The sequence below is a fragment of the Punctularia strigosozonata genome (genome assembly GCF_000264995.1).
Source record: "Punctularia strigosozonata HHB-11173 SS5 unplaced genomic scaffold PUNSTscaffold_3, whole genome shotgun sequence".
In the NCBI taxonomy this organism is placed as follows: domain Eukaryota; kingdom Fungi; phylum Basidiomycota; class Agaricomycetes; order Corticiales; family Punctulariaceae; genus Punctularia; species Punctularia strigosozonata.
The window spans coordinates 2,504,769-2,518,308 of record NW_006767435.1 but is presented as its reverse complement, the minus strand read 5'-3'; the positions used below and the strand labels follow the sequence as shown (position 1 = coordinate 2,518,308).

At 52.2% G+C, this 13,540-nt stretch overlaps 6 protein-coding genes across 6 annotated transcripts; 2 read left to right on the top strand and 4 right to left on the bottom strand.

The window, feature by feature from the left end:
* Positions 1–151: 151 nt before the first annotated feature.
* PUNSTDRAFT_132141 (uncharacterized protein) lies at positions 152–936 on the top strand (the record flags this gene model as incomplete). The annotated part of the gene is made up of 4 exons (XM_007381468.1): positions 152–341; positions 398–611; positions 663–777; positions 829–936. 4 exons carry the CDS (start codon positions 152–154, stop codon positions 934–936), a joined length of 627 nt encoding a protein of 208 aa, XP_007381530.1.
* A 2,709-nt stretch (positions 937–3,645) lies between these two features.
* PUNSTDRAFT_132140 (uncharacterized protein) lies at positions 3,646–4,114 on the bottom strand (the record flags this gene model as incomplete). The annotated part of the gene is made up of 4 exons (XM_007381467.1): positions 3,646–3,674; positions 3,730–3,834; positions 3,889–3,975; positions 4,039–4,114. 4 exons carry the CDS (start codon positions 4,112–4,114, stop codon positions 3,646–3,648), a joined length of 297 nt encoding a protein of 98 aa, XP_007381529.1.
* A 1,191-nt stretch (positions 4,115–5,305) lies between these two features.
* PUNSTDRAFT_119169 (uncharacterized protein) lies at positions 5,306–5,963 on the bottom strand. The gene is made up of 2 exons (XM_007381466.1): positions 5,487–5,963; positions 5,306–5,434 (listed from the first exon to the last, which is right to left on the bottom strand). Exon 1 carries the CDS (start codon positions 5,905–5,907, stop codon positions 5,629–5,631), a length of 279 nt encoding a protein of 92 aa, XP_007381528.1. The 5' UTR covers positions 5,908–5,963; the 3' UTR covers positions 5,306–5,434; positions 5,487–5,628.
* Positions 5,964–7,267: 1,304 nt separating this feature from the next.
* PUNSTDRAFT_62271 (terpenoid synthase) lies at positions 7,268–8,594 on the bottom strand (the record flags this gene model as incomplete). The annotated part of the gene is made up of 4 exons (XM_007381465.1): positions 7,268–7,663; positions 7,724–8,014; positions 8,092–8,270; positions 8,423–8,594. The coding sequence occupies 4 exons, from the start codon at positions 8,592–8,594 to the stop codon at positions 7,268–7,270; spliced, it is 1,038 nt and encodes a 345-aa protein (XP_007381527.1).
* A 791-nt stretch (positions 8,595–9,385) lies between these two features.
* Positions 9,386–11,650, top strand: PUNSTDRAFT_142181 (cytochrome P450; the record flags this gene model as incomplete). The annotated part of the gene is made up of 12 exons (XM_007381464.1): positions 9,386–9,583; positions 9,650–9,728; positions 9,782–9,959; positions 10,014–10,157; positions 10,218–10,479; positions 10,548–10,651; positions 10,710–10,922; positions 10,981–10,990; positions 11,049–11,107; positions 11,159–11,299; positions 11,356–11,505; positions 11,566–11,650. Exons 1-12 carry the CDS (start codon positions 9,548–9,550, stop codon positions 11,648–11,650), a joined length of 1,461 nt encoding a protein of 486 aa, XP_007381526.1. The 5' UTR covers positions 9,386–9,547.
* Positions 11,651–11,978: 328 nt separating this feature from the next.
* On the bottom strand, positions 11,979–13,474 carry PUNSTDRAFT_142180 (NAD(P)-binding protein; the record flags this gene model as incomplete). The annotated part of the gene is made up of 10 exons (XM_007381463.1): positions 11,979–12,144; positions 12,207–12,214; positions 12,292–12,388; positions 12,472–12,536; positions 12,592–12,660; positions 12,712–12,777; positions 12,831–12,857; positions 12,914–13,027; positions 13,105–13,150; positions 13,217–13,474. The coding sequence occupies 10 exons, from the start codon at positions 13,472–13,474 to the stop codon at positions 12,112–12,114; spliced, it is 783 nt and encodes a 260-aa protein (XP_007381525.1). The 3' UTR covers positions 11,979–12,111.
* Positions 13,475–13,540: the final 66 nt, after the last annotated feature.

Sequence of the window (13,540 nt, the reverse complement as noted above, 5' to 3'; positions counted from 1 at the left end):
GTTGTGGCTATGGCTCAAAACGTTGACGTTGGTGTTCTCGACGATATGGCACAACGGACGCGGTAGAGGTCATCTCACCTGCGCTAGCCGGGTATTTATCTCTGTGGGTCATGGCTCTGGATTTCAGTTGGTTCGCCCCTCGCTCATCACCATGTCTCGTTCTCCAGATCTCTCATCGATATTTGTCCTCTCGTTCACCTCCAGCGACGCGCACGCCCCGGACCAGGCCATCAAGTCTGTTGCTCACGCTGCGGCCAGCGCGCCCGGCACTATTGCCACCTATGCCGGGCTGCAGGTCGAACCCGGCCCCCACGGTGCGAAGATCCTGTGGTTGGTAGTCGGTTCGTAGTTCCTTTTGTACCGCGCTTCCATATTCACATCGACAATTGGTCTCTAGAGTCGACGGCTTGGCATCAAAATACCCCCGGCTCTATTCCCGAGCCCGTCGCCGACGTCCTTCGAAAGATTGCCGACCCGGCCAACGCCAAGGTGTATCATATCCCGTTCCCGTCCATTGCTCTACCGGCGACGACGGGGCCGCGCCCGTCATTCGACTCTCCTGTTTGTGAAGTCGCAACTGTACGCCTTAGAAGACCCGAAAACCGCCAAGGGTACGGTTTCTCTTGTCTCTGTGACACTCCCCTCACAGGTTTGCCGTTCAGGTTGGCAAAAATATGGGACATGTTCTATGGGTCTGAAGGAGCGCAAGGGGCGGTCGGTATTACGCGTGAAGATGACCAACTCTATTTTGCCGTTAGGGGTTACGCCAGCGTCGAGGTCCCTATCAATTCTTAGTTTCGTCCTTTCCATACTGAATATTTGCTAAAGGCCCACCTGCAACTGATCGCCGACACTCCAATCTATGCGACCCTTGTTGGCGAGGTCAACGATTTGGCGGAAACCTCGGTCGTACATGTAGCGTTCCAGATGTATTGAAATGAATCGCATATCGTACCTCCCTCAGTATGGCAATGCGCCGACAGTTGCAACGCTGACTGACCCGGCGCAATACACAAGGCCGCCGATACTTGTATTCATGCTGTTTGCGTAAGATCGGCCTTGGCCTCCGGGCCAATCAAAGGCATGCGTACTATCCCGGGAGACGGAATGAGCCCTATCTTAACTTCCTCGTGCCAGCCGCTAACGTTACTCACCCTCCTCATGACGATTTCGCTGAGGCCATAGTGTTGCCCTTCACATGGCTTCTCCGCCGAAGTCGCAATAGAGTGTACAGTGCCCGATCAGTCACTTGTACAGTACCAGTCACTTGTACACCTGCCTTGATCTGGCTCCCCTCGCTCAGAATTAGCTACTTCCTCTTCGAACTACAGTACCATATAGTTAATATACATGCTGGCTACAATATTTGATACTGCATGGGATGCGATTTATCGACTCGATTAATTGTAAGACTGTCCAGAATGCGTGAAGTCCCATTCTGACCAAATTTCTGCTCCTTGCACGTTGTATGTAGAGCTACGATTGCGGAGTCTACTGACAACCGCAGCTCCTTGTATCAACCAAGTGTACCCAAGGCATATTTTCCGTACTCTTATGTGGACATCAATGCGGAACTACGTCCACCAGGGTGCAAACCATGTGCAAAACAGCCGAAACGACGGGGAAAGTGTGACAGATTTGAGTCGCACAGCCATCTTGGCTTCCAAATATGGTAGCCGTGACAGCCGTTTTGGCAGAGGCCGGCGTGACATAGCCGGTGTGCAAATGAATAGTTTTTGTCTTAAGCGTGTGACAGCCAGTAATCGGCATCCACACAGCTCCTCAACACATTGCAAGCCATAACAGTATGCTGAGTTTGTGCAGAAGCACAATGTGCATCATATGAGATAGCTTTTACAAGGTATGAATGGGAGGACATGGAGTAATGGTCAAATTACATTTTTGGTGTACAAAGGACTGGTCGGGTACTGTATCTGCCGCGCCCAAAATCGCCACACACGCGGAGGTCAGTTATTTTCTCACTGTAGATATGTACACGAATATGCGTTATCGCCAAGAATATTCGTGATGATTAGCATATCCTTGTACATATCTGTGCCACGTACATAACTCTACTTAAAGCGGATAATACTAAAGCGGAAGTGTCATCCCAACATTACCCCGCGGACGCCCGAAACTTACCGTGCACCGCATCGCCAGTGCGCCGATCCCTCTGCTCCACAACACGGGAGGTCAAGACCTTTTCCATTTTCCATTTTCCCTTTGCAAGTAGGTGCATCCCCACAAATCATGGAGCATGTAGCTATACCGGGCAATTCCGTTGAATATTAGCCCGCACACGGACCACTTTCGCCTCGCCGCGATGCCTTTCTCAGTGCCCGTGGAGCTCTCAAATTTTCCTATCACGGTGTGGATCTTTACCATGACGGCGATCTTTTACCAGCTGCAGATACACTCTAATTGCCGATACCGGTGGCATTCGCAGTGGTGACTCATAGAACGAAGACGAGTTCAAATTGTCGGTTGAAGGCGCTGAAACCGGAAACCGGGATTCATACACGTTCCTGTAACGGAGTATTTACTGCACGTATCTGCGGTGGCATGCCGTCGTACTTATCCTTTCACCCTCTATCAAGCCCCTCCAAACCTGAACCCTGTATCAAAAACCAGATCTGTATGGAGAACTGCGTATAATCAAAACATAAAACACATAATCACATTCATCGCCGGCGCTGCCGGGGACGACCGCCCCTTGGCATGGGGAAGCCTATCTAAATCGCATGCGTATGCGTCTTGTATCGTGGTGTTTCTAAGAATATCTATCGTACAGTGCTCAGTCGACTCCTGGGCGTTCAAAGCGCTCTGTGGGTCCTGCCATTCGTAACTATGCCATGAATTGAATCGGTTGCGAATCTCACCTTATCTGTACCGCAAAGTTCTTCCTTCTCCAGGCCCACGGCACTTATGTGCGTTGAGCGTGGTGGCGTTGGAGAAGAATTTGAAGCAGGTTTTGCACACATGTTCACATTCTCGACCGTGTCGAATCACCTCGTGTCGGAGCCGGTCGTGCTGTCTAAGAAGATTTAGACATATGGCAGTATCATAGGAGTCAGAAGTCAAGAACCTTGAAAAGGTCTCATCGCACCCGCTAGAGCACATGAGTTTCTTGCGGGGTAATTTGGGACCGTGCGTCTTCATATGGACCGTGCGTGTATACTCCGACGTGAATCGTCGCTTGCAGCCGTCATGAAGACAAAGGATACGACGCGGTCGCGGGCGTCGACGAGTGCCGACAGCGGGGTCGGCCTCCGGAGTCATGGAGTCCATGTCTTCTAGAGGGGTTGTCGGCGAACACCCGGGTGTATTACTAGACTGGTCGTGGTCTGAAAGAACTGCATCATCGAGGGGCGATGTAGTTCCTACTTCTGGAAAAGCGAATATAGAATTCTCTGGCATGGATGGCATTCCGGCTAATTGCATCAAATCCGTAAACCAAGTTTGCGGAACATCGAAATCTTTGGCACGCGGTTAGCGATGAAGGCGGAGAAATTGTAATATTGAACGAAGACGAACTGGATATATCTCCGGGCTCGTCGCTCGAGGAATTGACGCTCGGCGCCATGTCCATGTTGATATTAGGGAGAGATTTAGTAATGAAGGGAGAGTAGGTCACCGAATCGCTGCCTAGGAAAGGTCCTTGTTATCAGTACACCCTGCGGACGGAGTGAGTAGTAGAGGGGCGAGTACCCTGAATGAGGCCTTGCGCACTACCCGTTTGATCGTCGTACTTGAGGCCCACGTCATTCGTAGCCAATTCTAATACGGGAGCCATCTCGGAATCATACATCGAGCCCGTCATTCTGTCCGCTGAATCTGCGGAATGAAGATCAGTGGGAACTTCATTTGTGGATGACCATGCAAGCGCACCGTTTGGATGTGGACCATCCTCTGCGACGTTGCTCGCCGGCAGACTGCAGTTTGTAGCTTTACTTGACGTTTCCAAGTCTTGGTAGTCTACAAGAGCGTATCAGAAGACGGAGTAAGTGAAGGATACCATCGACGAGTCAGTGACTCAACTAGAATCTGACGACACATCTCCAGCATTCACGAGAGACTGATGCGGGATAGAGCGAGCCATTTGAGTCGCCGACATGGTGAAGAAAACACGATTTCCGTCGTGTATGAACTCGACATTGACTGCGCAAGCGCAATCGCATTGGCTGTCGGTCATAGGAAATGATTTGGTCGTAGTCGTGTATTCAATGGACAGCCCATCTCCGAGCTCCTTGACGCAAAGCCTCACAGGAGCGTCTCGGAGCTGATTCAAGGGAAAGGAAAGGTGCATGGTTGTGTCAAGTCCGAAGTAGAAGGATGTGCTTATAAGTCTTATCCATCACTGGACGATTCAGCCTGAGCACTGCGGCAGCATCGGTTTCCCGGTGTACTGTGGGTTTTGCATCCTTTCCCAGTGACACGCCCTTATATCAAATATATCATAGTGGACGTGAAATTCATAATGAGTAAGATACCAAAGGTCACTCACCTGAAGTGGTGACCACGAGAAAGGACATTTCTCCGCGCTCCACTCCTTAATACGCGCAAGATACATACGCAGATCCACTTGGCCATGATAGTAGGAAAGAAGGGCAACGTAGGACGACTGGAAACTCAGAAAATTTCCCCCGTTCTAGGCGCCGCCATTCTCTCGGGCGGATTGTCGCGCAGCGCGTGGCCCTATCACCGAGTTTCGCCTCCTCCGGAGACAGACTCGGGTTCCTTCAGGCGGTCGGGGGAGATCTCTTCCGCCCAGCAACGGAGCCCCATCGCACTTGATTTCACATCGCAGGAACGATTCTGAATTCGTCCACATCCGGTCAGTATTACTTAATACTCCCATCGAGTCTCTTGGCCCTGCACCGCCCTAAACCCATGCATCAGGACATATCCCAGAGTGGTTGAAGGTTCACGTATTTCAAAATAGACGGAAACGGGTGGACGGCGTACTTTCAATGTCGCAGAGCTACATATTTTCGCATTCGTAAAGCAAACATTCTATGTTTTAGCGATCGACGTATTGTTGATATTCTGGCGCAATGAACCCTCTAAACATGCATGGCGTGCTACGTGGGTCGCATATAGGTCAAGGAGAACACGTCCCACATCGTCTTGAGGCTCGTCAAGCGCGTTGGCTTCCACATCATAGAAGGGCGGTGAAGTTCTGCACTGCGCGCGCGTCGCGACGTTGAGCTTAGCTCCGATGCAGCTGCCGAAGCCTGCCGGCGAGCACAAGCAGGGTGAGGGACGAAAAGGGCTCCATGAGGGAAGTACTTGCTCTGCGAGGCTCCCTATACACACGCTTCTCTGGCAGCTGACAAGGGAGCAATCAGCCGAACTAGGAACGCGGCGACTGGCGTCTTGGTCGGAATGCCGATCTTGACGGAGTACTCACGCTGGTCCCGAAACGCCATACAACCTGCAGGTGTGAGTACTGCCGCAAGAACGAACAGTGAAGGTCGGTGCCGTACCCGACGGACGAGGTCGGTGTCTTTGCTTTACACCAACCGCTCGTTGTAAGCACGCACTACAGTATATTCAGTCCTCCGCGTGTCTCGGCCGTGTGGTAGTCACCGGGCCCGGCGGTGGACTTTATTGTTAAAAGCGGCGGGCTTAGACAAACGTCATCTCCACCACATGAACCCAGTGATTGACGGAGTCAGCACCGCGCTTGAACGTTGAACGGCAAAAACTGTCTTGGCCTCTGCGCGGCATGCATAGCCGGCTTGGGAGATGGCGGGGAAACCATGCGATGGATCGTGAAGGACAGGTCCAATTTCCACCTGAAAGTGCATCGATAACACAAGGTCCACCGATGTCAATGAGAAGCTGAGCCCTGGATGCCTTGGATGCTTCGCCCTGGCTCAGATGCAATGACTGATGCCGCGGCATGGAATCTAGACCGCCCAGCTACGGTTTCTTCAAGGCCTAGCACCTAGCTCACTCGCAATCTTTACGTGAATACCACTTGCGAGAGTGAACGATGCGCTTCGTGGTTACGAGCTGCTCGACGATTGGATTGGTTGTCAGTCCAATTGCAGATTGAACGGCGGTACATACTGCTTTTGCAAAAAGTCTCGTTCAGCACAGAACCTAACACACGAGCGAACCGCTCCGAGCGTGTGAGTGGCGAATTGTCAATCCTATCTTCGGGAAGGCACATTTGCACTGTTCTCGGCTGCGGTGCCTAGCGTTGGCCTTGTTCCACTGTCATCAGGATTGCGCTCTTCCACCGCTCATGGTCACGTCTTTACGCTACCACTAGCCCGTAAGCCTGTACTGATCAATCAGGTATATACGCGAGTTCCGGTATTAGATAGACTGAATCCTCACGCATATGGGTTGGCTTGGATCAAAACATTGCGACGTCGACAAGCTGAAGTGAGATTCAGGATCACCTCCGATCCCACATTGGGGCATGTGTAGCCCGTGTCGCTGTTGGAAGACCACGGTAAGGCGGGGCCCAGACATACCGGCCCTGCTCATCACGAAGCCACCGTGACTCCGACAAGATAATTACATCTCGACCACTCGCATTGCGACTCTAGCTTCACAGGTAATTCGCGCCGTAGAGCCGGTTTCGAGGAGTGAACACTGGACGTTGAGCATCTTGCTGATGCTCGTTGCGCAACCGTGCCCCGGTCCTGCCCGGGCGACCAGGTGTCGCAGGTAGGCAGCTGGCCCACGGCCAATCTCGTCCTGAGTGTCGACATCCTAGTACACTCGTAGCCGCACAACCAGCGCTGGGTAAGCGGCCATTGTGCAGAATGGATGCGTTGACGAGCTGTGTGATCGGCCAGCCGCAAGCGCCGACCTCGCCAGACGAGCGCCTGGTCTAAAGCCGAATACGGCCGATACGATACCTCAGGCGCGCTTTCCAGGTCTACGGTCAACGTATGGTCATCGCGGTCCGACCGACTAGTCATAGCACGTATCCGGCCTTGCAGTATTTTCAGGGACCGGAAATTATCACCAAGCACGCGTCTGTAGTCTCAGAATGTAATTTAGAGCTCTCGAGGCCGGCAGGACTGCCATTCACAGCTGTCACGGCGTGCCTATAGATACCGCTGTCAAATCCGCCGCCGCCTTGCTCCAATCAGCGAAGGAGCGAAGCCGGCGTCATGTTCGCTTGTGGACGGGCATGCATAAACATACTTATGCGGCAAATGCTAAACGGTGTGATTGCGCAGAGTAGTATTCATGAGACATATCTATGTGACGACTTCCATCCAATGTTGCCGAAGCAAGTTCTCTAAGCAACGGCTACGGCGACCTTGGCAGGAAATACCGGACGAGGAGGCGGTGCCATAAACCGCGCCGAGTGCTTAGGGAGGAGGCGTACTTGCCTAGTACGCTCTATCTCCACGCCAGCAGTACCGAAATAACGCTGGCTCTCGAAGCTCCACGAGTCGTTCGCTCGGACCCAGTTCCCAAGGCCGTCCACGTACTCTGTCAGCTGCGTGTCGAGCTCCGGCCACGACATGACAGCCGCGCGCGCGGTGTGGAAACGTTCCTCAGCCGCAGCATGAATCTTCGCGAGCTCGTACATGGCATCCTGGACGCCAATGTTCTTCTGATGCATGAGGATGGTGACGATGTTGTGTCGATCGTCACCTTTAGATTGCTCGACGTTGTAAGAGCACATATCCTGTACATCCAAAACACCGTCAGATTGTAACGAGAATAATCGAGCGGGGGGGGGACGAACATTTCCAAGTATGAGCATGTCGATCGCGGCGATATGAAGCGAGTACATTTCTGGACGATTCATTATCTCGTCCGGAATGTCGGTGTCGAGCTCCAGCAGGGCGAAAGAAGGCCAAGCTCCGATGTTCTCGCGACGGTTCTCCAGGTAGCTGTCAACGTCGCGGATGTGGCTTCGGTCCCGGTCAGCGGCTTGTTCGACCACGGATTCGAGGTAGGTGGAAAAGGTGGCAAGGAAGCGACGTTTAGACGACGCGCTAGCTTTGGGGAATCCGCGCTCCCAGAATCTAAACATCTTAGAGTCAGATTTCTCCGGTAGAAGACGGTATGAGATAGAATCTACTCTTTTGCCACTATGCGAGCGAGAGCTACACGGCCGGCAAGGGTGTTCCGATCAGGGGATTCATCGTCAGGCAGCACGCGATCAGGATGAAGCAGGGAATCCATAACGGCGTCAACGATGAGGCGAGCGTCGTGAGCATTTGAGATGTCGGTGTACTCGTCGACGATGAAAAACATATTCATGAGATCGCAGCCGGTGCGATTGTTGGCTATATTCCGCGAGACAGGCAGTCAACCGTGATTGTTACTCATGCGCAGCGGGTTGGCAATACCTTTGCTCGCTTTGTGATAAGCCAATGAGGCCAAAAGATCTATGATCACCGTAAGCAATAGCACATACAACGCGAAGAAATGCACGCACTAAAGTCACAGAGGTTGAATGCCGACTGCGCCTTGGGATCGAAAGCCTTGAAGCTCTCAAGCCACGCGGCTGAGTCGGCCTTGCACTCTTCGTAATGTGGGTTGAGACTGCGAGGCCATGGCCAAGAGGCAAGATTGTCAGGGAGATAGATGATTGGCTGGGATGTGGGCATCTTGGCGAGTTGACTTCGATAAGCTCCCCGCGAGCATATCTTCACTTAAATAGCTCGAGTTGTTAGGATGCACGTGCGATATGCCGGCAGATCGTGTAGCGCCCGTACTATTCGTATCTGCGACCGCAAGTGATGTTCGAACGAGATTGATTCTACGCCTTTCTCGGCGACACGGGTCGCGCGTGCCGTGTACTTGAATAAGTCGATGGTTAACACGAAACAAACGCCGTGGCGATTCCTAACCCCAATATGCCGCAAGACCATCCAGACGGGCGGTGTTTGGAATAATATGATAGCAAGCGGGCATATCATTCTGATGGGAGAGATCTACCTAACAGGAGCCCTTCAAAGCGGTGCCTAAGGTGATAGCAAGAGCCTTTTCCCGAGGGCTCAAGTCGCGATACTAAGTCGATGTCTTGCGAGGAAGCGGGCTGATAGCAAGTCAGGTCAGGCTGATAGTCAAATATGTAGCTATGCACTCACCGACAGCGGTTTCATAACCGGGCCCTAGTATACTGGGAGATGGGCACCAACGCTCAAGCTCAAGTGTCGAAGGGCCAGCTGCCGGATAATCGTGTTATAGGATACTAATCATGGGAACCGTAGCTTATCGGTTCCACTACGTTCGTTCTTTGCCTCAGACAAACGTCATCATGAATAGTTGCAAAGCATTTGACGGCGCTACAGCCTCAAGCTTGTCAGTCAGCGCGATACTGACGTAAAAGGCTGTGTCAACCCGCATTGGATGCGTGGCGCCGCGCACCCATTGACGGGCCCGCAACTCCGCGCACCCATTGACGGGCCCGCAACTCCGCGCACCCATTCGCTGCTGATCTGCTCAATCAAGCCAATGGTTGAATATTGAATGTTGATGACAGGCCGGACCGTATAAAGATTATGCATCGCTGCGCGGCGCATGTAGTGGCTCGATCCTTCTGGCGAACGACACCGGCATGGCGAAAATCGTCTATATTTCAGTCTCTTGCGCGGTATTCTACCTAATTTGGAGACTCAGTCGCCGGAGGCTCACTAGCAAGCTTCCACCTGGACCCAAGGGGCTTCCGTTGGTGGGAAACTTGTTCCAGCTGTCAGATGATATTTGGTTTCGGTTTGCCGAGTGGAAGGAGGCGTACGGTATGTTCATCGACGCTGCCCTGTGCCATGAAAGTTGAACGCGCATTTGGTAGGGCCCATCGTCTACCTCAATGTTGCAGGGCAGAGCGTCGTCGTCCTCAATGACCACAAAACGGCGGCGGATCTACTTGACCGGCGCGCGTCGATCTACTCCGACCGTCCGAGGAACATCGTCGCCTCGCAAATCTTGAGTGGAGGTCTTATGATTGTGTTCACGCCATTCAATGATGTGTATGTCTATCGTTCTGACTGCCTGGTGTGCAACCATTGACTATTGTCCACTAGGTGGAAGAGAATGCGGCGAGCGGCTCACGAAGGACTGGGAAAACGCACAGTACCCACGTTTCGTGTTCTTCAACGCAAGGAGGCCTTGCACCTTGCATTCGATCTCCTCACTGATCCGGCGCGGTGGGATCAACACACTCAAAGGTGAATAATATATCTATTAGTACTACACCGCCTGTCCTGAGCACATTCCCCCGTTTGTAGAGCGACGGCCTCGCTAGTCCTGTCGGTACTCTACGGAAAGCCCCCGATTCGGAACAGCGGTGATCCGACAATCCGTCGAATCAACGAGTTCACCGAACGGCTAGTCCGCGCAGCTTACCCTGGGGCTCATCTCGTTGAGATCTTCACGTGGATGAAGTATCTACCGTCTTGGATGGCGAAGTGGAAGCGTGATGCTCAGGCATGGTACAAGGTGGACTCCGCCATGTTTATCGATCTGTTTAATAGCGCCTCCAAAGTGAAAGTGAGTTGATATTGTCGCATTATGTCTTATCATCATGTGCCCATTTTTAACGATTTGTCTGTCCAAAGGTTGATGGTGAAGAACACGATACCTTCTCTACATCTGTCGCGGAGGATCGGGCACGACATAACCTGAGTAATGAAGAGTCGTCCTGGTTGTCCGGAACTTTATAGTATGCCATTGAAGATGTTTCGTTACGTTGGATCCGTGTGCTGACTGGTTCACTCTAGTGCTGCAGGAGCGGAGACGACCGCTGCCGTCATGCTCTATTTCATGCAAGCTATGGTCCTTTATCCGGAAGTCCAAGCTCGTGCCCAGGAAGAGCTCGATCGAGTTCTCGCTCCTGGCGCTGCTCCCACGTTTGATGACTACGAGCAATTACCATACATCCGCGCCATTGTCAAGGAGTCCTTGCGATGGAAACCAATCGATCCCATTGGCAAGTTGGCACATATCAATTTATGCCGTGTATTGATATGTGGTGTCAGGCCTCCCCCACAGATTGATGCAAGTGAGTATATGTGACTGTCGCGCCGGTAGAGACTGAACGCGCCGTCTTGATCTTGTAGGATGATTGGTATGAAGGTTACTATATCCCTAAGGGAAGCATAGTCGTTGGCAATGTCTGGTGAGAGAGCAAACTGCTGCGTCTGGTGGCCTAATCCATCCCTCTTATCAGGTCCTTGAATCGAGACCCTGAGGTGTACGGCGCAGACGCTGCAGACTTCAACCCTGGTAGACATCTTAACAGAGAGGGCGGTTTTGTGAGCATCCCCGACACCAAAGAAGAAAGCCATGTCACGTACGGCTTCGGGAGGAGGTGTGTCTTAGACACCCTAATATGATCCTCGGACTCATACCAATGCTTCTCACCAGGATTTGTGTCGGTCGACATGTAGCGAATGATTCGCTCTTCATCGAGATTGCAACGATTTTATGGGCCTGCAAGATTGAGCCTATCAAGGACGCCAACGGTAAACCGGTCCCGATAGACGCGGACGGATTTATCAATACGGGCCTTGTTGTGTGAGTCCGTTGGATTATCCCATTCTGTCGGCGCCCTCGGCACTAACGAATTCTTGTCAGACGACCGAAACCTTTCCAGGTCTCAGTCAAACCTCGGTTCGAGTCCGCCGCAGCTGTTCTTGCGGAAACTATCGATCGCTCTTGACGCATATAATCGACATTTCATGCAGGCGATGCAGTAGTACTATCTGTTAGAGTACACTTCTTGCATTCATGATTATGTAATTCAACAAAGAGTTGACCGAAGCTTGCTGGCCCTGGATAATATGAACCCAAATACCCAGACAGTATCTCTCATGATCTTAATCTTGCATGGTTATGTCGCGCAACAACGTGCCTGCTGTCTGATACCGGCGTCATTGAAGGCTGCTACTACCGTCAACAACGGATTTCCGAGCCGGATGTACCATGTGCATATGGCAGGTACCGGATACTTTTCTACAATTCGTCGGTCATACTAAACCTTTGGGTGAAGTATATTCATATCGCGCATATACACCGATGTACACCTATTGACACGAATTCCCCGCGGGCAGTGAGTAAGTCTGAATCCCGAATGCATTCTGCATGAACTCCAGCTTCGAGGCGCGTCGATCTCCTTCGATCTTAATCATATATGACCCCGCCATCGCACACGATCTGCCGGATGAAGCTATGAGCACACGGAGAAGAAGATCATTCATCTGCTAGATTATACTCACAGTTTGGCCTAGGAACCACATGAAAAGAAGACACGTTCGTCAGACTCAGATGAGACGGCATGATCAAGCCTTGTTTTTCCCTGACCTGTGATGAACCGAGATTCTTGAGACGCAAGGAAGGAAACCAGATTCGCCACGTCTCGTGGCTCGCCGGTATGTCCTACAGCGGCGGCACCGTTAAGCTTTACAAAAGCAAATCAAACAACGACAGACCCTCCTCAGTTCAATGGATGACAGTTTATGGAGGTATAAACTGTTGACGCACTTGTTTCTTGATCGTATCTGGATCCGCTCCAACGGCCGACGCGGTCTCAAGAATCATGCTGTCCACTGAGCAACGTCACGTTTCAGAGAGCTTGTCCCACAGCAGTCGCAAGTGACGTACTCATGTGTCCCGAAATTGGACCAGGGGCGTATGCATTGACTGTAATGCCATATTTACCGAGCTCTGCGGCTACAGAGAGTTCAGCGCTTCTCCGGTGTACACGTGGCGAGCAAGGCACACCAGCTGTCTGCGTAATTGCCCGCACGGCATACTTGGTGGCAGAATAAGCGCTGAATGAAGGAATTGCTGGAGATGGATGTAAGCAAAAGGTCCAAGTCCACCAGTTTGGAAGAGGACACCTTTCTTTCCAGCCGAAGAACAGGCACCTATAATAGTAATCAAGTCACACGCCACATGCCCGACCTGCGTTATCCCTGCCTACCGACGATTCGACCGCCCCTGCCCTGCTTGATCATAACCTTGGCTGCAATCTGATAGCAGAGCATGGCTCCCCGCGCGTTAACGTCGAAAAGACGATCCCATTCAGCAACGGTAGCTTGGGGGAACAATGCACCGACACAGAACTTGCTTCAGACTTGCTTCAGACCCGGCCCAGGACTGGCCTGAACTCACTATCCATGAATCCTTTCAGCAGTGTGATCCCGGCGTTCGCAACCATCTACGCAACCCCCCCGCTTTGGTCAGATCCGGGCTTACGTCGCATACACAATATGAAGCAGCTCACCACATCCAGCCCGCCGAGCGTAGCTACAGCATCGTCTACCATCCTCTGAACCCCCCTCTCGTCGGATATGTCCGCGAGCACCACACAAGCCCGACGGCCTTTACCTTCAATTTCCGCCTGAAGCTCTTCGAGCTCCGTAGCCTTCGGTATCATATCGTTGACAGCCACGTCAAAGCCATCGTCGGCGAGTCGCAATGCAACGGCACGTCCTATACCTTGCGCGGCGCCAGTAACGAGAGCAATCCTTTCGCCTAACATTCTCGTGCTGTAACGAGTGATGGCAAATACCGTCAACTCGGTATTGCAGTATCCATTAAAGACTGG

Coding starts and splice junctions, on each gene's coding strand:
- PUNSTDRAFT_119169 (XM_007381466.1), bottom strand. CDS start 5,907: ATGCCGCGGCATCAGTCATTGCATCTGAGCCAGGGCGAAGCATCCAAG.